General features: G+C 32.3%; 1 protein-coding gene and 1 pseudogene across 2 annotated transcripts; both read right to left on the bottom strand.

Moving 5' to 3' along the window:
- Positions 1–603: 603 nt before the first annotated feature.
- LOC139494865 (carboxypeptidase inhibitor SmCI-like) lies at positions 604–24,889 on the bottom strand. 2 transcript variants are annotated; one of them, XM_071283022.1, is made up of 7 exons: positions 24,853–24,889; positions 13,136–13,196; positions 11,736–11,928; positions 10,708–10,872; positions 10,052–10,179; positions 2,427–2,559; positions 604–789 (listed from the first exon to the last, which is right to left on the bottom strand). In XM_071283022.1, the coding sequence occupies exons 2-7, from the start codon at positions 13,175–13,177 to the stop codon at positions 635–637; spliced, it is 816 nt and encodes a 271-aa protein (XP_071139123.1). In that variant the 5' UTR covers positions 13,178–13,196; positions 24,853–24,889; the 3' UTR covers positions 604–634. The 2 variants fall into 2 exon arrangements, with proteins under 2 accessions (XP_071139123.1, XP_071139124.1); XM_071283023.1 differs by lacking the exon at positions 24,853–24,889 and having other exon boundaries at positions 11,736–12,779; positions 12,992–13,196.
- On the bottom strand, positions 19,674–22,805 carry LOC139494314 (BPTI/Kunitz domain-containing protein-like; annotated as a pseudogene).
- Positions 24,890–25,780: the final 891 nt, after the last annotated feature.

The following is a 25,780-nucleotide window of genomic DNA, read 5'->3' as shown; positions in this document are numbered from 1 at the left end:
TTCTCGCTACATTGAAGACCTGTAGGTGACCTTCTGCTGTTGTTCTTTTCTATGGTCGGGTTGTTGTCTCTTTGGCACATTCCCCATTTCCATTCTCAATTTTATTTGCTGAACACTGATGTTTAAAAATTAATTGGGTGGTGGTCAAATACAAAACAATGTTCTTTTTCCTCTTGATTCTGCCCATCCCAGTTGTGCAATGTAGACGATAAACATTTGAACTTGAAACAATCCACAGTTTGAAGTCTGGTGAGCGTCAACATGAACGTTCAACCACCCTTTATTTGATCGATATTGAAGAACCAAATATTGAGCTCAATAGCCGTTTGATACGTCTTTTTTTTTCTCTCACGTGGAATATTTATTAAATATTTCCCAAATTTAGAGACTTTGCATAAACATATGTTCACAATAAACGATTTTAACTCTAACTTTTCGTATCTTTTATAAATGTTTTGTTGATAATTGTATAAAACTCTGGTGAGAGACAAACAATTGTTCTGGCATAGCCTGTTTCTTACATCAATATATGATAATAAGACAACTGTGAAAATGAAAATAGACGATGTTATGAATCAGCTGTCAGAAACAACAAACCTAGTGTTTTAATATCAAAGATTTCTATCACAATCATTTATTTATTTTCATCTGGGTCGACACAAAACTTGTGACATGTAAATCTGCAACATTTCCGTTTTCCGTTACACTGTCCATCCAGCTGACATTCAGATTGTTTTAAGAGACAAGTTTTTGGTTTTGGATCTTCAGGGCAATCACCAATTTTCGGTTCTAAAATGGAAAAATTGTAATATATAAATCACTTATTAAAGATTTTCTTATCAAGACATAGATTACTTAAGCTGTACGTAACATAACATTTCGAAATTTTGTGTCTTCTTTTCTTCGTGCTTTATTTCATTTTTTTATTCGATCGTCATTTGTAAACGACACATATGTCTAGCGTATAATATTTCAATCCTTGTTCCTATGATACGTTTTATCAAAATAACATTTTATAAATTCCGTGCGTCCAAAAGCTTTTCTCCCAAGATACATTGTTGTAAACTTTAACACGTTATGAGCTACATGTATATATCCAAAATGGACCCATACTGATTAGCCAAATTCAGCTTATGAGTTTTAATGACCAATTATATGCATACGAGTTATGTTGCAGAAGTCCAATAGTTTGTGTTGCAAACGAGTAAGCATGTGTTTACAAAAGTGACTCCATGTCGTTAGTACTTAGTCTCAATCTGTGATTTCACTATCGTTGAACAGAGGAAGAGATAATGTCCACATCAATTTGGATGTATAGATCTGTGTTCAACTGTAACACGGATAAAACACTGATAAACAACTTAAATGATGTCGCTTGTTAAGCAGTCGAAAGGAATATTTTAACTTAACCAATAAACAACATGGTTTGATAGCTTCCTTGTGAAAAAAAACCCGGTTACCATGTTTACATAGAGGTAAAAGTATTTAATCTGAAATCAATAAAAAATAAATTGAAAAAGAATTATATATATTTGCATATACAGATACAAACTTAAGTCAATAATACGAATGGAATTCGCAACCCCTAGTTGTGGACAGGTATCTATTATATTGGAGATTAAGCATGTATGTTGTTGCTAAATCCGACAAAAAGTGATGTTACTGTAAAACAAAAGCACTGTAAAATTCAATTAAAAAGAAATATTTGTATAAATTGAACAAAGATTTAAAGACATAATTGCAGTTGATAGAACAACATTTGCATGAACTTTTTTGTATAAGCAACGTGTTATAATTTTTACTTTTAAACTTATAATAAAAAAAAAAAACATCAGTCAGTCTCCTTCGGAAAACCTTCCATACATTTGCATACATCTGTTAGATTGTTTCTCAGTATACATCAGTAAATAAAGGCAACAGTAGGATACGACTTTTTACAATTCATAAATCGATTGAGAAAAAACAAATCCGGACTTATACTGAGGGATAACAACGACACAACAGAAACACAACACTTAAATGCAACACACTCAGAAACAAATATGAAAACATTTCATGACAAGAATAATAGTTATCAATGAAATCATTTGCTTGATCTAGTGCGTACAATTTTATTTTAACGTCTCAAAAAGCCATCCAGATGTGGATGTGGTATGATTGGGAATAATACTATATTCACCAGTCACACTAAAAGGCTCTTAAGATTGTTTTTTTTATATATTTCTAATGATCTGCATGTCATAGAAGTACAAACTAAATTTTCCTAAAATGGGAACCTGACTAAATTAATATGATAAACATCGATAATGAATTTTTGTTCCTGTAATTAGATACTACTTACATGGAAATTAAGTTCAGTTATTTACATGTTCTGAATTAAACCGATATTGGATTCGGAAAAGCAATAGATTTTATACAAAACTTACCTAAAATTGGATCCCGACAACATCCTCCGCTGCAACACAGTTGATCACCAGGACAGTCTGTGTCATCTCCGTTGTGTCCTTCGTTGCATGTGTTACTACACGGGGAAGGTGTTGCACTTGTCGGACAGGAACCCTATAAATTAAATATACGATACGTTATTTATGTTATGATAGTTCAGTATTGCATTTTTATAGTCGGTTGGAAAAAATACTATTCATAAAAGAAAGAAAAAATAATGTAGTTTTGTAAAGACATCAAAGATGAATAGAAAATTTCAGAGAATGTAAAAAAATGTGCTATTTCAAAATGACAACATTATATGTACCAAAGCAAATGAAGTAATTGAAAGTGTAAACCAATTCGGTATAAGACACAATACTTTTTCGTGCACATAGGATAAGTAAAATTTTAAACATCACCAAACAAGGAATCATTGAACTAAATCCCGAATGCAAATGCTACATAATATGTAAAAGCAAGTGATATCAAAATACGATTATTGTCGTAACAGTACATAACTAATATATTATCGATGGTGTTTCAAACGAGAGAGTGTTTCTCAGCTACAATCTTATCGAAACATTTTATGTCAGATTTAATTTTTTTTTATCGCTATTTTGCCTACCAAAGCCCTTGATGTTTACATTGACGATATCACGTGCGCCCTTAATTTATGACGGTAAATTTCTTTCTTGAGCAGGTAGCTTGACATGAAAATATATCACAAACAACATGAGTAAAGATCAGAGAAAGTATACATAAAATATGGAAGGAAAAGCATACAATAATTCCAATACTTCCTTTAAGTCGGATGTTAAAAATACCATACGGACATTCACTCTCACAATTCGAAAATATACTGAAAACTCCACGATAAAGACGTGAAAAAAAAAACAACAGTTAAACAATAGTACACTTAACACTTTTTAGAAAACTAACGACTAAGCAAAACTCGGAGTGTCTCCATGTGCTTAAGAAGAATAATAGACCCAGCTCAACATGCAACACGAACCCAACCAACAATTAGACATTGGACAACCCGAAAAGATAAGCTGATTTTGATCCATATATATCACAAGAGGAGAAAATCACGAAAACGAATAGCAGTCTGTAAAACTTAGGCTGAGAAATATTTTTAATAAAAAACAATACATTCCATACTCTGTTGGTTTGGTAAAGAATTTAATGTAGTAAAACTGAAAGTTTTTACACAGTAGAATACAATGTATATTTAACCTCTTTACATTTTCGGAGCATCGGTGGCCAAGTGATCTAAATAATTAAACGACTCCATCACTAGCCTAGCACTAAGATTGAGAGTTTGAATCAAACACGTGGCAGACGCACTAAACTCTAATTTTAAATTGACTAGGATTGTCTGTAATCATACAAAAGGTCAGTGGTTCAATCTGAACACTGAAGTTTCCTTAACCAATACAAATTTACCACAATATACTAGCCAATGGTTTGTAAAAGGGCGTTCAATACCAATGAATCCATCAGCATGTACAGTTTCAATCTAAATTTCATAATGATCCGTAATGAACAGTTTAATGTGGAACACGGCTTTTAATAATATGCACACACACAAGTCTGCAGAAGCTGAGATTCAAACAACTTGCATATTGTTATGGATTTATGAATGTTTCGATCGACAGTTTTTATCCATTCGTTTGATGTGTTTGAGCTTTTTTTATTTGATTACGTACTTTCCGTTTTGAATTTTCCTCGGAGTTAAGTATTTTTGTAACTTTACTTTTAACCTGTTTTAGAAGTATATATTTATTCATTCGTCAAATAATCAAACTGGGATATCCCTTTTATACCATGACATTAATCAAATGGAACTTAAATTTACAAAGGATATAAGCATGATAAACGGATAAGGTATTTGTCATAAACAGAACTTACATTCATTCATAAGTGTCCATTTTTAGCTCACCTGGCCTACAAGGCCAAGTGAGCTTTTCTCATCACTTGGCGTCCGGCGTCCGTCGTCGTCCGTCGTCCGTCGTCGTCGTTAACTTTTACAAAAATCTTCTCCTCTGAAACTACTGGGCCAAATTAAACCAAACTTGGCCATGTGTCCGGTTACCCGGCCAACTATCCAAGATGGCCGCCATGGTTAAAAATAGAACATAGGGGTAAAATGCAGTTTTTGGCTTATAACTCAAAAACCAAAGCATTTAGAGCAAATCTGACAGGGGTAGAATTGTTAAACAGGTGAAGATCTATCTGCCCTGAAATTTTCAGATGAATCGGATAACCCGTTGTTGGGTTACTGCCCCTGAATTAGTAATTTTAAGGAAATTTTGCTGTTTTTGGTTATTATCTTGAATATTATTATAGATAGAGATAAACTGTAAACAGCAATAATGTTCAGCAAAGTAAGATTTACAAATAAGTCAACATGACTGAAATGGTCAGTTGATCCATTCAGGAGTTATTGCCCTTTTTAGTCCATTTTTAACCATTTTTCGTAAATCTTAGTTATCTTTTACAAAAATCTTCTCCTCTGAAATTATTGGGACAAATTAATCCAAACTTGGCCACAATCATCATTGGGGAATCTAGTTTAAAAAATGTGTGGCGTGACCCGGCAAACCAACCAAGATGTCTGCCATGGCTAAAAATAGAACATAGGGGTAAAATGCAGTTTTTGGCTTATTACTCACAAACCAAAGCATTAAGAGCAAATTTGTGTGGTAAAATTGTTCATCAGGTCTAGATCTATCTGCCCTGAAATTTTCAGATGAATCGGACAACCCGTTGTTGGGTTGCTGCCCCTGAAATGGTAATTTTAACGAAATTTTGCTGTTTTTGGTTATTATCTTGAATATTATTATAGATAGAGATAAACTGTAAACAGCAATAATGTTCAGCAAAGTAAGATCTACAAATAAGTCAAATGACCAAAATGATCAGTTGACCATTATAGGAGTTATTGCCCTTTATAGTCAATTTTTAACCATTTTTCGTAAGTCTTAGTAATCTTTTAGAAAAATCTTCTCCTCTGAAACTACTGTGCCAAATTTAATTAAACTTAGCCATAATTGGGGTATCTAGTTAAAAAAAAGTGTCCGGTAACTCGGCCAACAAACCAAAATGGCCGCCATGGCTAAAAATAGAACATGGGGGTAAAATGCAGTTTTTGGCTTATAACTCAAAAACCAAAGCATTAAGAGCAAATCTGACAGGAAGTAAAATTGTTGATCAGGTCATGATCTATCTGCCCTGGAATGTTCAGATGAATCGGATAATCGGTTGTTAGTTTGCTGCCCCTGAATTGGTAATTTTGAGGAAATTTTGCTGTTTTTTTTGTTATCTTGAATATTATTATAGATAGAGATAAACTGTAAACAGCAATAATGTACAGCAAAGTAAGAACTAAAAATAAGTCACTATGACCAAAATAGTCAATTGACCCCCTAAGGAGTCATTGCCCTTCATAGTCAATTTTTAACAATTTTCTTAAAATTTGAAGATTTTCAATAACATTTTCCATAGAAAGTACTGTTATAGATAGATATAATTGTAAGCAGCAAGAATGTTTAGTAAAGTAAGATCTACAAACACATCACCATCACCAAAATACAATTTTGTCATGAATCCATCTGTGTCCATTGTTTAATATTCACATAGACCAAGGTGAGCGACACAGGCTCTTTAGAGCCTCTAGTTTTATAAGTAATATAGCAAGCATTAGTTATGGTAAATATTTATATTTTAGTCTGTAAACCGGGGTGAACATCTGCTGTTTAATAACTATTTACAGTAATTTTTTTTGCTTGTTTATAGAAATAACACCAGTTCTTACAATATATTATTAAACATTGTTTACATTGCTAAATATCTGCGTAATACATATTCTTTTTCTGTTTTTACGACTAATATATAAGCCTTCTTTGCAAATAATTACTTATACATGTATGTATATGAGTAACATTACAAAACACATCTGCAGCTAAATCTATTTTTTTTTATCATGTATTTCTCATAAAGTTTTCTCGACTTCAATGATCTACTAAATAAAGTTATGTATCGTGATTTATAAAACACAAAGTTACTGATTTTGTACTGTACAGTTGAGAGACTTTTATTACAGTTTAAAAGAACCCTCGTGAAACAGAACTTACTTCGGTCTACACACAGCGTCATAATAAAAACGTGTCTTTGTGACCACACAAGGACATCACACGTTGTTTAAGGAGGTAGACCTAGGTTAAGGGAAATATCTCTTAAAATCATCAGTACTTTTATGTCAACCATTTTCATCAAAATATTCTAAGCTTCTAGGTTACATAGATTATTTCCAATCTGTTTCAGGTAAATGCTTAAAATACATTGATGAAACTTGACTTTTACAAACGCATCACTGAATTAAAGAGTTATCTCCCTGAACCAAGGTCTACCCCCTTAACTTGTTGCTTTACATAAATTTATGAAAGATCCCCTAATTGCATGTAACTAACTCTAATATGTAAACTCATTATTTACCCCTCCAAAACATTTCGGTTTGCTGAGTTGCATTGCCTTGTCACAGGTTTATCTTGAATCTTACAGTACAATATACCTGCACGATAAGGTTTAAGATATGCATTTTTATCAGGTTGAGGGTTTTGTGAGTAAATTACAACAACTTCTACACAGTCAATGACATATATAATTAAATCAAAACTACCAATGGTGCTAATGCTGAATGTACCCGATTAACCTCTTTAAAATTTAACTTTTGTCGTTTAGATCATGAGTTAAGTTAGAATTAAACTATTTTCCGTAACAATTAAGGATGTCTGCTGCTTTAATTTAAAATAACAAGGATTTCATGTGATTGCTTAAAATGAAAACAACTTTGATATTTAAACAAAATAAAGTAATAAAATCGATAGTCTCGTGTGTAGTTTTCAAAATACGAGACATTTAGAAGATGGCAGGAAAAGGGTTTTCTTCAGACTTTACTATTTGTTAACATTGGAATTGTTTTTTACCCTTTAAACCAAGAAAAAATAACAAGGATTTCATGACAAAAATTCAAATGGTCATAAATGATCTATTGAACAGATTTATGAAGACAAAAGTGGGGTCTCGTGTAAAAAAAAATTTAATACATTTGTATGGATAAAATCTGAGAAAATCGAAAATATGACAAGAATTCAAAAACATGACCAGCAGACATCCTTAAAATGCCAGCAGACAGTTTCGGAAGTAGTTTGCGCCGATTTGCAAAAAGTAAATAGCTTGAATTCGATTAAAAATTTACATTAATGAGAGAGAAGACCAATGTTGATACAGTGAAAAAACTGTCTAAACTCAACAAAAGGTTTTCAAGGTTTAACAAGATGAGGCTTTAATTCGGTCCTAGTTTAAAAAACGTTTTTATATAATACAATTCCAACCTTTATAATTTATGGTAACTATAATTATTATATTCTACTAGAACACACCCAGCGAAATCGCGGGCATATACAGCTTGTTAAACTGTTGTAGGATGAATTTTTGTAAAAGATATTATGACTGTAGAATTTCATATAAGGTATATAGCCCTGTCCTTTTTTCCCAAAGTCCGTTATGTGTTTCTTTTCTGTTCAATTCAATTATTTTTCGTGTTTCTGGCCTTATACCATAATTATTTTCCCCTTTGCTACAATGCATTTTTTGGTAAAAGTCTATTTAAATTAAAAATGTGCACCGCTTAAAACATGAAATAAATGAAACTTCTTATAGACCATTATTATTCTAATATGATTGATTGTTGGTTGCAGAACGTCCAGTGGCAAATATTTCATGCATATTCAGGACGACATTATTCTAATAAAATGTGCTTCTAGGACAATCCATCAGTGCTTTTTCTTTTAAGAGCCCTATAAGCATGCCAATGGTAGGATTTGAATCTGGTATAAATGACTAAGGCTCATTTGAGGTGTGGTCTGAGGGGCCCTAATCCCGAAATCCCGGGCTTAAAAACATGAAATCCCGAGGTTCGTATTTTAACGAAATTCATATCCCGACATCCAGAAATAAAAAAAAAAATATTCCCGCATCCCGTTAAGATCAATCCCGAAATCCAGAGCTTAGAAACACCCGATCCAGACGTCCCGAATAAGTCCTGCCTCCCTCTAATCTCTACCCTACTTTCATTTTTTGCCAAATTACTACTTTCACTTTCAACAATTAATATTTATGTCCCATTTATGGGAAGTATGTTTTCTAGTCTGTTCGTCCGTTCGTTCGTTCGTCCGTCCTTCTGTTCGTCTTCAGGTTAAAGTTTTCACTTTCAACAATAAATTGTTATGCCCCATTTATGGGAATTATGTTTTCTAGTCTGTTTGTCCGTTTGTTCGTTCGTTCACCCGTCTGTCCCCATTCAGGTTAAAGTTTTTGTCGAGGTAGTTTTTGATGAAGTTGAAGTCCAACCAACTCGAAACTTAGTAAATATGTTCCCTTATAATGTTAATGCCACATTAGAGATTTTACCCCATTTTACGGTCCACTTAACATAGAAAATGATAGTGCCGATGTGGCATCCGTATACAATGAACACATTCTTGTTTCCACATGTTTTACTTATTTCAATATATATATATGTAACCGGTATGACCCCTTAGATAGTAAATATTTCAAAAAAGGAGACATAATACAGAGAGTCTCTGTATTTTATACAATGTAGTAGTATAATCGTAGTTTACAGGTGGATAAACGCGAAAACATAATTGTCTCTAAGGAGGTATAATAGTTGTGGTTCTTGCGATCTAAAAACCATGATATGGAGAACGCTCTGATTGACTTATTTATTTTTCATTTTTGTAATCTATCATACTATTGGTTGTTCTTGTGCATGTTTACAACCGGAAGTCTTATCTATGACTAAAAGTCTGATAACGGAAACAATATCCGGACATCTATTTTGTCGTTTTTCTCCCAAAATAACTCAATTTGAATAATCATAAGAATGGATGACAAATGCGACTATGCATGCTACATAAAGAACACAGAGGCATGATGATTGATTTATTGTGGAAGGAAGAGAAGCGACACACAAACTGAGGTCTTCTCGTTTAATAGTATAGATGATGGACACTTGTGAAATAATGTGTTGTATGGTACCTCGTTGAATATTTTTTTATATTTGAATTATTGGGATAGTTATTCTAGAATAAAATAAGTTATTTTATAATAACATAACCGGTACAAATTTTGTCTGCACCAGATGCACGTTTCGACAATCAATGTCTCTTTATTGAAGTTCAATGCCAATAATGTGTAACACAAAGCTAGTTAAAAAGAGCTATAAACCAAAAAAAAAATGACAAAAATGTAGAGTAGAGCCAAAACCCGACAAGGAATCATCACTGTAAAACATATTGTCCATAGAATCTTAAATGATACAAGTAACATACATTATATACTCCTATTAGTACTATTTCCCCTATGTATTCTGTTGAATTGTTTCAAATGTTAAATTAAAGTTGCATTTACATTTTATGTGATACAAGTTTGTAGACTATATAATAGGGTTCATGCATAACTTTTTTACACTAACGACTGTTCGGAACACTTTATCCCTTTAATAGTTAAAATAATAAATCCAAAGAACATGAGTGTCTGAATTTAACCAATAAATTACCTTTTTACACCTTGGATATTTGCACCCTGCGTAACATTTCTCTCCATTGATGATTTCAAATAGAGATTCCACGCAAGTACCTGGCGGAGGTCGAGCGCAATCTCGGGGTGGCCCACAAGAATCTTTCTCTACAAATATAAACATCAATATCAAATCTGTAGTACAGGTATACACTTATATTTCGACTCAGTCGTAAGGATTTAACTCAAAATGAAAGTTCCGTAATGTCATGTTTATTGTTAAACCATATGCTGGGTGTCAAAATCAACTTTTGAAGTGTTTCATCTTATCAGAGATTGGTAACACTAAATTCTAGAATCTGGCGGCCCTGTGCATAGTAACAAATCATTATAGGGGTTTTCAAGATTTTGTCTGTCTTGATTTAATTAACGAACAAATATTTGTTTTCATGTTTCCTTTCCAGTAAATAATGTGACACAAAAGTGTATTAAAATGAGTTCAAAGGTTGATAAACGATGGTCAATCGTTACCAAGATGAAAGGAGCTATTGTGAACACGGTGAAGGGTAAGCCAAAATGTATAATTGAACTTTAACTGATCTGGAATACACTTGCACTATTTGTCCCCGGATATTTAGCCGTAACAAACAATTAATTAGTCAATTGACATATAAGAAAAAAATATTCCATACTTACCGATGCCTTGACATAGTCGTTCACATTTCCTTTTGTTTCTAAAATTATTCTTATTGCGTTTTCCTCTTCTATATATAAACTTTTCACACTTCATACTTTCTACATTGTAAAACCATCTTTGAATAGACAATGGACCCGTCCCACTTAACTTTAGTAGTGTACAAACTGAAAATGAATAACTATCGATTAAAAAATTATTTGGAGTATATTATTTTGATATAATCGAAACCTGTATCTGAGATAAGAGGAAACAATAGTTTACCGATGTTTTAATTTTATGTATGAATTAGCCACAGCAACACAAATTTACCCAAAACAATCGGTGTATTTGCAAGTTATTCGGCGGTTACATCATTTTTTTTTGGCGTTACAAGTTTTGTGGAATGAAACACAATTAGATGTATTACACTTTTTTGGGTACAACATATCAATTGAACGACATATTTTTCGAACAAATGCTTTACTCGTTCGTGTTGCTACAGACCCACAAATCGTGAATGACATCAGTTATAGTCTGACTTCGTCGATCAAATCAAAAGAAATTTATCAACATAGGAACAAGTGAAAAACAACTGCTATATACTGGTACATGCATTTTCGAAAGAAAACTAACATAGTTAAACAAAAATATAGAAAAATCAAAAGACACATAATAAGAATTGAAGCCGTATGGACCTTTAAAGAGATATGTCGGGAGTTCTTGTATTTTGAAAAAATCTCTTATTTCTGTTACCATTTAACAAAACGTATATTTTAAAACAAAATACAGGGTCCAAACAGTTTTCAACAATAGTCATTGGCTTATCCTTACTTAACTCTGTATATATTGTTTTTTAATGTGTTGCATCATCCTAATATGATCAACAAGTTATAAAAGAAATAATTTAGAATTGGTGTGTTAATAAATGACACAGGTTCACAATGCATACAATTTGATATGACGGTGCTTTAGAAAATGTTTGGTTGATACAGTTTTTTGGGTAACGCAGGATTCGGTTAAGCCAGGTTTCACTGTAAGTCCAATTTACCTCGTATCCTGCAGGTGGTAAAACAGTCTTGCCTCGTTTTGAAATTGTTTTCGTTTCCATCACACCCACCATAGACAAACTTTTTACACCGACCAGTTTCTACGTCATAATGAAATCGTGGCAATTTTGCATTACATGGTCCAGCAACTTTCGGTAGGTCACAAATATTATCCCTCGATATTACACCAACAACCTTCAATGTTCGAATGCACATTTAGTAGCAAGACAGGATCGCAAAGATATTACTAGTAAGTCACAAAGGATGAACTAGCATTTTATGACAAATTTGACAAATAGTGTCTGTTTTCTTTGTTGACATATATGTTTGTTTTTAAAGTGATTAAGATTATTACACAATGTTGGTTGTTGTATCCCTTATTGATATTTCTACCTGTATGTCTGTTTGTAATGTTCACTCATTTTTATCAATATAAGAGGTTGTATGCGACTGTCATACAAGTAAGAGATTTTGCTAAATGTCAAACAAGAATTTCTCCACAATTATCTACATATGGAATTTGCTGTACCAATCACGAATACGAGATTTATTTTCCAGTCGTATGTTGTGTTTGAGCTTTTGATTTTGCCATTTGATAAGTAACTTTCTGTTAAAATTTTCCTTGGAGCACGGGTTTGTTGCTATTCTACTTTTCGTTATACTTAAGGAATATATGATAAGCCATGCAAGGCTTCAATATTCTCCAAGAATGTGTTTTCTTTACAGGGGTATATAGTATTTTGAAATTTTAAAGACCCTCTTGAAATTTAGAAGGAACTACGAGTACCAATCACGGATCCGAATCCTTTAGGCAAAGTTACACTTAGGGGAAAGTTGTATATATTTGTCTTTAAGCGTAATAGATCCATCCTATATAAGGTATCTTTATGTTCACGTTTATGTGTTCAACTTAGCTATATAAGTAATTTTAGAATTGAAACACGCTATTTCGAACTGAGTTGAGCATTTTTTTCCATTCTTTCATCATAGAAATTTATTAGACTTTCGTTCCAAGAATTGATAGTAGTCATTTTATTTGTAAAGGCCTAAATAAAATATTTCAGTATGTTTTCAGGTGACGAAACGACTCAAATAAATGTATATAATTTGTTTATACATGTTATAGTTATATTACAGTAAAATACCAGAATTTGTTTTTAATGAACATTATCAAGGGACAATGCCATATTACAGATAGAAAATAACATGACATATTTCATAAGGCGACGAATTTCATTCATAGCATTCTGTTCATCACCGTTATCATAATGTATTTAAATTATAGGTATAGGATGAATGTGGCCTGCATTTTTACCTCATTACATAATATAAAATTTCACCGAAATCCAGACAAGTTACAGGCAAAGCTGCACATTTGTTAATGAAAATAGAACAAACTTACCAAAACGAGAATGGCAAGAATCAGAATAATATTTCTGCGCATCCTGCTTAAGAAAAACACATCAACATCCCCTATTACATGAAATGTGTTAATTTTAGTAATATTGTGCACATAAGCTGATTTGCAACACGTGTCCTTTTTCATATATACTTATTTAATAAAGTACATACAGTTTCTAATCTTCTTAATTATTAATTTGACACCAGAAAAAACTGGATGAATCAACTTTTTTACTTGAAAATGTACTTATGAAACTTTCACTTGCAGATCGCTAGTGTACAAGTTGTAAGACGCAATACCGTTAAGAAAAATAAATATATATTAAAGGAGATAAATGTAGTATGCAAGTTACTTACTAAGGACTTCTAACCAAGGCATAGATTACTCTAGCTGTATTTGGTCCATTTTTTTCGAAAATTTTTGTCCTCAAAGCTCTTAACTTCATTTGATATTTTTTATTCTGGCGTCACTAAATAGTTATTAAAGGTTTCAGGCTTATAATTTGATACGTCAAACGCGCACACAAGTCTACACAAGACTTAGATCAAAATATTTAGAAGACAAAAAACTAAGCGCAAAGTTAAACACAATGTTGAAGAGCATTGAGGACAAAAAATCGTCAAAGTTGTTCCAAATACGGCTAAAACAATCTATGCCTTGTATAAGAAAATCCTTAGTTTATCGAATAACTCATACTTTTGCAGTGAATTTATTAAAATGACCATATCATTGATATTTATGTCACTATCGAAGTGCTGACTATTGAAGAGTCTTTTATAAAGGTCTGATGTAATTTTACTATCATAGTTTCTATGATGCGTTAAATCACGATAATATTTTATAAATTTCGTGCATTCAAATATGTCTAAAATCAATAATAAAAAAATCACAGGTAAACATTTAGGAAGATTTACATATACAGCTGTATAGTAAAAATTGAATTCGTTACTCCTCAAAGTGGTCAGGATATATATAATATTTTGAAAAAAAATATCGCTCGGGCAAAAATAATAACGAATATAATGCTTACCCTTGTTAAAATTATAATAAAGTATAGCTTGCATCAATTTTCTGTAAATATGATATCAAATTAACCGTGAATTCAGATTCTAAATTGTATATAAGAGCAAGTCATATCAAAATACGATTATTGTCTAAACGGTATATTATCCATGGTGTTTGATACGAGAGGGTATTTCTTAGCTAAAATCTCACTGAAACATCCTATGTTAAAGATAATTTGGTTCTCACTAATTAAGACACGCCTTATGATTAGATTGACAACATAGCGGCCCTTCTAATTGAGGATTAAAATTTCTTTCTCGAGCGAGTAGCTTGGCGTAAAAAAAGTTTTCAAAAATAAGATCAGAGAAAAAAACATAATAAAGGACAAAAAAAAAGCATAAAGTTGCTGATGAAATATAAAATGATTCCAAAATACTTTATTAAAGGGTAGCTGAAAAATACCAGACGTGAAAACGCAACGATAAAGAAAGAAAAAGACAAACAACAGTAAAGACACAACACAACATAGAAAACAGAAGAGAAACAAAATATACCAGAGTGATATTCAAACCCACAAATTGAAGGTAAACTGTCAAAGCTATGGGTAAAGAAAAAAAGACCAACAGTCAAACAACAGTACTCAAAACACTACAAAGAAAACAAAGGATTGAACAATACGAGTTATATCAGGGCTCCGGAAGGGTAAGAAGATCCTGCTCAACATGCAGCACCCCTCGTTTTGCTCAAGAACGCAAAACACGAACCCAATCAACAATTAGAGCTGATATCAGACACTCCGAAAAGACAAGCTGATCCCGTCCAAAAGAGGAAAAGACACGCATGCTAATGGCCTTGTACAAAACACCATACGAAAAACTTAGGCTGCGAATAACACACCAAATAAATGCCATGCTCAGTTGGAATGTTAGAAAATCAAATGAAGTTTTTACACGGTGGAACACCCAGTATTTTAACCTTTTTACAATTTCGGAGTCTCTGTAGCCAAGTGATCTAAACAGTTAAACTACTGTATCACTAGCCTGTCAACACTGAGGTTGAGAGTTTGAATTCTGCTCGTGGCAGATGCATTCATCTCTAAACTTTATTGACTAGGAGTGTCAGTTTTCACACCAAAGGTCAGTGGTTCACTCTGAAAACTTAAGCTGCCTTCACTAACGAAAAAAGGGCGTTTAACACCAACATCAACCAATCAACCTCTTTAGTTACAACCTAAATTTTGAATAGATCCGGATTGAATAATTTGATTAATGCGAAATAAGAGTAATAATTAGCCCATCCCAAGTCAGCAAGGAGCCTGTAATTCAGTGCCTGTCGTTGGTTTATGTCTTACATATTTTTTTTTCGTTCATTTTTTTTGTGCATAAATTAGGCCGTTAGTTTTTTTGGTTTGAATTGTTTTAAATTGTCATGTAGGAATCTTTTATAGCTGACTATGCGGTATGGATTTTACTCATTGTCGAAGACCGTACCGTGACTTATAGTTGTTATTTTCTGTGTCATTTGATCTCTTGTGGAAAGTTGTCTCATTGGCAATCATACCACTTCTTCTTTTTTATCAACACGGTTCCTACAAAATATGCACACACAACTCTACAGAAACTGAGATTTATTCAATTTACATCTTGTCTTGGATTTTTAAATGTTTAAATATTTTAAGAAGTATATATTTCATCATTTGTAAAACAAAACCTCCCTTTTTATACCATGAAATTAACCATATGCAAGTGATATTTACAGTGCATATCAACATGATATACGGATAAGCTATTTGCCGTACAAAGAGCTTACATTCATTTTTAAGTGAGAGATTGGCATTAGTTATGGTATGTATTGATATTTTTATATCTATTAACTGTGGTAATCATCTGATGTTGTATTACCATTTACCGGAATATTTATTTGCTTTTTGGAATAACACCAGTATTTATGATATATAAGGTAAACATTGTTTACATTTTTTATTATCTTCCTAAATACATATTTTCGATTTTACAAATTATGGAATATAAAGCTATTTTACACATAATTGTTGATATTTCTTTGTAGTCCAATGGCAAAATCCAATTTCAGCAAATTCTTTTTTTTCCCACTATTCTCGATAAATTTTCTGGACATCCTTCATCAACTGGATTATATATCTGAAACTATACAAACATCAAAGCTGCTGATTTTTTTTCTGTACCATTGAGTGACTTTATTTTTGTTTTCTTAAATCTAAAAAATGAATACAGTATGAACAAAACTAGTCTTTGTGATCACATTCAGAAATTAAACATGTTTGAACTTTTTTCGCATTACATGATTTGAAAAGAGCAACCAAATACATGTACGTATGCTTACATGTCAATAATTAGCTTCCTTTTAACTTTGAGGTTTGGTAAAAATGTGTGTTTAAAGCATGCAAAACGTAATATGTTCATACGCATATTACATTTGTAGTGTTAAATTCAATTAGCTTAATGTTATAATAGACATGTTACGAAAAGGTCTATTCACGACGCTGAGGTTGACAAATTACACTTTAAATGTGGGGACTGTATCAAAACACAAAAGAGATTACCTGTGTATACATTGAATATTATTTAAAAAACTGCATTCATACTTTGGGAGGCCATTCCGCCGTATGGAATGTATATTCAGAAACATTTTTACCATAAGAAATATAAGAAATAGATATTTATAAATTCCATAATATTTTTAAGAAGCTCTAATGCAAAAAAAGGGGGGCGGAGCGGTCATGTAATTGCAATGGAGACACGGGATACATACGTGGGTAAATATTTTAGCGAACCCTTGCACAATTGATAGACCTTGCACATAATCTTAAGTATTATAATCTGCTTTATACCTTCTCGTGAATATATATGTAACATTCATTTTTATATAGTAATGAAAAGCACACAAAGAAGTGTATGTATTTTGATCCAGTTGTTTGCCACCTACATTTTTATCTAACGGAGTCTGTTTTAAAACACATAAACATGATTTTTATACAATTTTAACTTGAAACATGTTGCATTCTAGTTTAGATTTTTTTTACTCCCGGTCACATAGCTTTGAGGGCATGTATTTTCTTCCTTTATTTCTTTCCAACTTTGTCTTAATTTAAACAGTTTTAGCTCAATTTTTATTTTCTTTATAAGGTGTTTGTGACTTATTGACTATTGGTTGCATAAAGTCCAGTGGCAAATATTTAATGCCTGTTCAGAACGATAAGAGGTTTGTGTAAAATATGACTCACTACTCACCAGTTGAAAATTCCCGCAGAGTTTCAAAAGCATTACATATTTACTTACACCTTAACACCACCTTATGCAGATATTTTGTATTTTGTAAATTCCTGGAAAGTTTTGTTGAAATTCGCCAACCGTTTCATAAGAAAATGACAATAGGAAAATCAACACAAATGACCGATGGGTCTTTCCTCTATTTAAGCTAACAATGCTAGGGGTTTCCTAAAAAATATTATGTCGTTTTAATAGATGTGTACCTATTACTTCTCCACGGAGGTACTAGGTTTTTTTTCATGGAGAAGGAGGGAGGCTAGGATTAGATATAAAAAAGGCATTACCTAAGAGCTAAACCACGAGCAGAAAGAAGAAAATGTAAATCAAATAATGTGTGCGTATATCAGAGTGGCGGGTATATGTCGAACACGATATAAGGCGCTTCAAAACTTTCAGGGTCATTGGAAGCTGATGGAGACACCCGATAGAATAAATCATTCAGACTGTAGAGCTTTGTGCGAGATTAGTTTAGCGATAGATTGAAGTTTTTCATGAACTGTAATACAACAATAAATCTATTATCTAACTGGCTTACTATGTATATATTATCAATCTAGAATCGAATGAACTTTTGTAACTCTCAGCCTCCCTTTTTCTAGCCGACCCACTCTTGCACGCGTACACCTTTCATGTCGTATGATAGCCAACAATATCACAAAAGCAATTGTCATAATACATGTAATATTAGGATGTTACATAATGATGTTCTACATAAATGTGAATTGAATTAATCAAAACGCACATGATTTAATTTTAAACTATAATCATTGTTTTGACACCGTCCCCAAATTTAAAGTGTAATTTATCAACCTCAGCGTCGAGAATATACCTTTTCGTAACTAGTCTATTAGAAGAAACACACAGGTCACTTCATTACACAATATATTAAGTATTGCGTAGTAAAGACGACATTCCTAATGTTCTAGAAGTTTACTCCAGACAATATCCATGTGTTTAAATTAACGTTTTTTTTGCTTTACAAAAGTCAATCAATTTAACATTTTTTAGTTGTTGACTTTTATTGCCATGTCCAAATTGCATCTTATAACTTACACGTGTAGTCTATGTTTTATTGTATTTACAACAAGGCTTTCAAACGCGAAAGAAGAAATACATATTAGAATTAAAAACCAATTGTTCAGAGAACAATTGAAGGTCTTTCCACCAGTTAATATCTATTTTGATATTAAAATATTTTTAAAAAAAATCAGTCTAAAATTTCAGTTCAAATGGCTTCATGATTACAGAAAAGTGGAAAGACCTAATAATCAGAAGAAAAACAATAAGTCTTTCCACAGAAAAGTGGAAAGACCTAATTAAGACATAATTTCTCCATGCCTAGCTTTATGCTCATTATAACATTGGTAGGCATTATAAAATTTCACCTCACTAACCTTCGTAATGTTTGTAAACAAGATATATGTTTTATCAGGTCGATATTGTTGCGGGTTTGTTACAGCAGTCACGTCAAATATAACGATATGCATCATTATATCAAAACTACCAATAACGCTACTGTAGAATGCTTCTGATAAACCTATCATTACTTTACCTTATGTTGTTTCAATAATGAGTTAAACAATAATCAGTCTATTTGCTATTACAATTATATAAGATCAGATATTTCCGGAAGTGCTTTGCGCTGTTTTGCAACACTTTAGTAACAAGAATTCAATTAAAATTATGTATTATTGAGACAGAAAACCACTGTTATATTGATATGTAATGTTAAAAGTCAACATACGATTTTCAAACCTAAACAAGATTAAGATCCAATTCTCCCCTAGTTTAAAAAAGGAAAACTTTTACAGAGTTTTTTGATAAATGATCATATCTCAAATCTACAAAATTTATGGCAGCATTTTATCGCATTCTACGCGCACTCCTTAAGAAAAGTGTTGTTCTGTCGCACATTTTTCTATATCTTAATTTTTTGATTAGTAATTCTATAAAGGATATCACACAGCTTATTCCCAAGCATTACTACTCCAATAAATTCTGTTTGATTGTTTTAAATATCAAATTAAAGCTACATTTACATTTTGTGTCATGCATGAGTGTTAACGATCACATGTGGTCATATAAACTTCATTTAAATTTTGATGGATTGTTGTTTCATTGACAAACATACTTGACTTATTTTTCAAATGCGTGCACTTTTTTTTTATATACTAATGCCTTTTCAGAACACTTTTCGTTTACTAGTTTAACAATAAATCACAGGATCATAAATATAACCTTACATCATCACACATTGGATATTTGCACCCAGCGAAACATTTTTCTCCATTGATGAATTCATATACAGATTCCGCGCAGGTACCTGGCAGTGGTCGAGCGCAATCTCGAATTGGTCCACATGGATCTTTCTCTACAAATACAACATGTATCAGTATCAATATATAATCTGTTTTAAAACCAATAAATTGTCACGTTAGTAATCATATAACCCAAAGTATCTGGTATATCATGTTTATAGTAAAAACATTCTGCAATACGCCTATAGTCAAAACGAAAATTACAAGTGTTTCATCCGAACATAGATTGATAATAGCATTTGTCTCTCATTTGTATAAACAAATATTGAATAAGATTTTCTGAGTTATTGACATACAAGTTTTCCCTATGAGTATTTGGAGGTTTTATCTGTCTATTAGAAGTTAGAGGTTTAGCTTGCTATAAAACCAGGTTTAGTCCATTTTTCTCTACATATAAAAATGCCTGTAACAAATCAGGAATATGAAAGTTCCTTTTTTTTTCAACTTGCTTAATGTGTTTAAGCTTGAATCCTGTCATTTTCTTAGGGACTTCCTGTTTATAATTTTCCTCGTAATTCGATGTTATTGTTATCTTACTTGTAACAGCAATTCTACAATGGAAATAGCAACGGGATGAGTTATTGCTTGGAAAAAAACACTTTTAAAAACACACAGAAATAAACACTAGTTAACTATATTTTTTTGTTATAAAAAAAACTATAACCCGTCCATTTTGTTTGGTATTAATTGATTTTTGGTTGCATGACGTCCAGTGACAAATATTGCATGCATATGAGGATGAGAATAAAATGACAATATAAACAATAGAGGATCTTCTGGTTGAAAGCCTTAGAAAGTTTGATTGCCATTGGAGAACATCGGATATTTAGCAACAACAAAAAATTAATCGGTCAATATAAAACATATTCCATACTCACTGATGCCTTTACATAGCCGTTCACATTTCCTTTTGTTTCTAAAACTATTCTTGTTGCGTTTTCCTCCTCTATATATAAACTTTTCACACTTCATACTTTCGACATTGTAAAACCATCTTGGGATAGACAATGGACCTGTCCCACTTATTTTTGGCAGTGTGCAAACTGAAAATCAAAAAAGTATCGATTAACTTCGGAATCATATTTTGATTCCATCGACATCCGTTGATGTCAAAACGTATAACTTAGTGGAAACAATGGTTTACCAATATTTTAATCTCAGGAATAAATAAGCGGGAAATTTAGTGCAACTAAACCATTGCATTCATGCTTCAATTTAACCGGTGGTGACATTGCTTTTGTTTTATCCTTACAAGTTTCAATAATAATTAGTCTGAATATCAGTCCATCAATTTTTGTTCTTCACTGGTTGGGATTCGAAATCATGCTAATACAATATCGTGGCACCAAATCGTCTTGCACTATGCCCGACGAACTAGACCACTCTACCACCTAGCCTTTTTTGATTTTTTGAAGCCCAAACAGAAGTGATTGACAGCATTTATGGTTTACTTTGTCGATCAATTAAAAGAAAATATTAGTATATCAACGAATATTGAACTTCTTCTTTCGTAATAAAAACATTTAGAAGGCCCAATGTGTAAAAAATAAACCTTTATCAAAATCACATAGAAGTGTGTAAGATAACTTGTATTATTGATTGAATGTTTTTCCCTCTGATTTAACAAATCAGAAAGGAATCAATTCATTTACTATCAAAGGTAATGTGAAAAAGTGGTGACACGAAAAGTACATGTAAAGATTATCATAAACAGATGGTATTCAAAACCTTAAACTTAAGAACTACGTACTACCTGGCTTCGTAAATGCATAGATCAAAGTCGATGATACATAGCTTTAATTGTCAAATAAGGGAAACTCATGTTTAAATGAAAACACAGAACATTAAGTGCACAGTGACAAATCTGGTTTAAGATAACTGGCTGATACGAAATGGGAACACCTTTCGACAGGATAATGGGATGCTCATGATTTGTTAAATGAAACCTATATTCACCATTCAGATACGTAAGGAGTCATTATTCAACGTTTAAATGGTCATCCTGGCAACTGTATAGAAGATCCGTCATGTACATTGTAGTGCAGGTATACAAAAACATCATTTTATAAACACTGAAGAACTAGGACGATGACAAATCATAAAAGGGTCAAATGTACAGGGATATTATGTAACGAATAAAAATGAAACCACCAAGACCAAGTAACAGAACCCATTCTCCAGTATATGACGCCTGTATTAGAAACAAACAGACGGACTTTTTTTCTACTGAGTGACGCCAACGTCATAGGATGGGGTTAAGTAATAAGTAAATCGATCAATTTGCAAAAGTAAACACAATATAATATAATACTTAACTCCAATGTAGATTAAAAAGGGGGAGGTCCATATTAAATTGAAGCAAGTTGACAAGAAACAAAACACCAACTGCCATATCCCTAGTGAGGCATTCTCAAAAGAAAGCTAACCTAGCTAAACCACAAATATATGAAAATTTATTAAAATGTAACGAGAACTTTTGGAAGGTTGGTTGACAGTGAAGGCACTTTGTCGGGAGTGTGTGTGTATTTATAAATAAATCAATATTTTCCTTAACAATTTATCAATACACACAACCGTCTAAAAGACTTCTAGACAATTGTAAACTATTGTCATTACCTGATCCGTAGTTTACCCTTAACTTCTAGTGTTTTATGTGTTGCATCACATTAATAAGAAGAAGACGTTCTATTTGAAATATTAATATTTATTACGAGGCTCACATCATATGGTTATATTAAATAGTAAGCCAAAAAATTGTCCTGGGACATTTTATCTGTTTGCACAAATAAAAGTATGTCTTTAAATATGTATGAGTTACAATTTACCTCGTTTCTTGCAGGTAGTAAGACAGTCTTTTTTCGTTTTGAAATTGTTTTCGTTCCCACCACAACCACCATAAAAAAACTTTTTACATCGACCAGTTTTTACATCATAATGAAATCACGGCAACCTCGCACGACATGGTCCAACAACTTTCGGAAGGTCGCAAATATTATCACTCGAATATACACCAACAACCTTTAATGATTGAATAAACATTAAGTGGCTAGACAGACTGCAAAGTTATTAAGTCACAAGTCATGACATGTAAATTTTAGAATTTTTAATTTATAGTGTCTTTTTTTCTTTGTTGACTTTTTTGTTTGTTTTTAAAGTGATTACGATTACAACACAATGTTGACTGCTGTACCGCTTTTTGACATTTGTGCCTGCATATCTGTTTGTAATGATCACTCATTGTTTTCCAAATAATGGAATTGTTTGCAACTGTCATTGTGAGAGGTTTAGCTACGTAGCTACCTAATATTATTCAATGAGTTTCTTCATAAGGAAAAGTCATGAATGCGAGAGTTGTTTTAAGTCGTATGATGTGTAAGAGTTTTTGATATTGCCATTTAATAATGGACTTTCCGTTTACATTTTTCCTTTGGGCTCTTTTGTTATTTAACATTTTTGTCTTTAAATTAAATTAATCAGATGATTGATATGTCGATCCAAAATCACCCAGTCAAAGCTACACTTAAAGGAGATTGGTGTTTTGAGGTTTCAAGTAGTTTTATATGTTTTCGTACTTGTACATCATATATTTGTCTATCAGCGTTATCGATCTATTCTGTATTATGTGTCTTTATATATTTACATTTGATGTATTTTACAAAGCTATATCAGTTTTCATTAGGAAAATTTTTTCAAGAATTCATTATAGTCACTTTATTCGTAAAGGCCAAAATATAAAATATTAAAAGTGATAAAAACGAAACAAAGATATCATATCTACTGCCAATTTTGATTATTGTTTAGTTTTCGTGCAGTAAAATATATAAATGTTTTATGGTTTTGAATCATGTCATAATGCAACAATAATGGTAGCAATTTACTTTGGCCTATTTTATTTCTAAAGCGACACACCATAGCCATAGCAAATAACCGTTAGTATATGCATTTAAAAGAGCGGCGAAAGATACCAGAGGGACGGTCAAAGTAAAGGCTTAATGTTGCCTATATAACTCAAAACATCGGTCCTACCTTAACGGATAACCTTTTTTCAATCCGTTCATGTCCGTTATATGTCCGTTGTTATCCGTTCATGTCCGTTATATGTCCGTTCTTATATGTTAGACATCCGTCCATATCCGTTTTATGTCCGTTCTGTCCGGTTAAAATTTTGAGCATGTTCAAAACTTTGAACGGACGTCCAACGGATGTTGAACGAATGTGAAACGGACCTCTACCAGACGTATAACGTCTAAAACGGATGATTAACGGATCTTAAATGGATAAATGCAAATTGTACATTTCGCGTCAGAAATGCCAATTATTAGCATGTCATATTTTCTGAGTGTCATGAATTCTTATTATTCATAATCCATCTTGAAGTAAGGGCGCTTCTTCATTATCAAGCAGCTCTTATTTAGGCCATACACCACCCTTTGGTGTCATTTTGAAGAACAAGCCAAAACACGTTATACAGAAACTTTTTGAATATTGATTTGATTTACATGTATTATTATTGTTGTATTTATTTCTTCCATATATCTTGTTCATTTGTTTTATCCGTTAGGTGTCCGTTGTATGCAGTACTCGTCCATTGGATGAACGTTCGACACGTTTTCGTTTCTTGTACGTTGCATATGGGGTTCGTGTTGTTTATTGTTTAGCTTTCTATGTTGTGTCGTGTGTACTATGGTTTGTCTGTTTGTCCTTTTCATTTTTAGCCATGGCGTTGTCAGTTTATTTTCGATTTATGAGTTTGACTGGTCCTATTTAATCTATCGTCTCTCTTGCATATCCGGTGTGTGTCTGTTATGCATTCGTTATGCATCCGTTGTATTTCGTCAGTAAATCAACGGATTCCCAACGGATAATAAGTTTGCCAACGGAAAACATTTATTTGCATCCATTAGGTATTCGTTCGTGCTATCCGGTAGGATGTGACCACAGCTTAAAACATCCGTTGAAAACCCACGAGAGTCAATATAAGGTAACATGTTAAGCTGCACATTTGTTAATGAAATAGACCAAACTTACCAAAACGAGTAAAACAATAATCAGTTGAAAAAAGCGCATCCTGCTTAAGAAAAACACACTATTAATTCAAAATAGAACACTACAAGATTCACTATAATATGATAAAATGCACATATAAGTATTAAGGTACAAATAAGCTGATTTGCAACACATGTTTTTGTTATTATAACTATACTGATTTATTAAAGCATATACAGTTTCTAATTTTCTGTAGTATTAATTTGACATCAGCAAAAACTATACAAATCACATTTTTACTAGAAAACGAGGAAACGTTGGCTTGGTGACAGTTGGTGTCAAAGTTATATGTTGTAATGTCTAGGAAGAACAATATCTGTATGTATGTCTAAATCAATCTTATTTTTAAGAATATGAATGAGGAGAATGAACCCTTTAAGCGTTGGTTACAACTGCTATTTTTTATTATCATATTACGTGCGAAATTCAGACACATCTTTTTTTAAAGTTAATGATAATTTTGGCGTTGCAGTCATTCATTTTATAGTAGTGGCAATCTTGCTCCCTAATGAGTTCATGCAATTCCCTAAAATATTGTTTGTAACCGTTATATGTATCTCCGTAACCGATACATACGGTTTCATCATCAGAAATATTGTTCATTGTGCCAAAGTTGTCAACACCAGACATACATTGAAATAAGGAGGTCTTTATTTCTTGGCACTCATACCACATCTTCTTTGACGTTAAATAGACGAAAAAACACAAAAGGACTAAAAGTATAGGAAATCGCGGACGATTAATCAAAACTTTCAAACAAATGACATTCGAACAATATTCTGATGGCCATTGAAGTACCCATTAGACCTGACTTCAGAACTTGTGATACCCTCCTAGCCTGAAAAAAAAACAAAACATGCATTCCCAAAATAATAACAAGAATTCAGATCGTTGCTTGAGTTAGTTATATTATTTAATACAAATGTAATAATAATAATAATAAAAAAACTAAAACAAAAAGAATGTGT

Source organism: Mytilus edulis, chromosome 11 (genome assembly GCF_963676685.1).
Source record: "Mytilus edulis chromosome 11, xbMytEdul2.2, whole genome shotgun sequence".
In the NCBI taxonomy this organism is placed as follows: Eukaryota; Metazoa; Mollusca; class Bivalvia; order Mytilida; family Mytilidae; genus Mytilus; species Mytilus edulis.
This window is presented reverse-complemented; position numbering and strand designations above follow the sequence as displayed.

What these genes read in the sequence shown, in the direction of transcription:
- LOC139494865 (XM_071283022.1), bottom strand. Translation starts at nt 13,177, where the DNA reads ATGCGCAGAAATATTATTCTGATTCTTGCCATTCTCGTTTTG. An exon ending in TTCTTGCCATTCTCGTTTTG is followed by an intron (nt 11,929 to 13,135) that starts GTAAGTTTGTTC and finishes CGAACATTGAAG; the next exon opens with GTTGTTGGTGTAATATCGAG. An exon ending in AATATCCAAGGTGTAAAAAG is followed by an intron (nt 2,560 to 10,051) that starts GTAATTTATTGG and finishes TTTAATTTATAG; the next exon opens with GGTTCCTGTCCGACAAGTGC.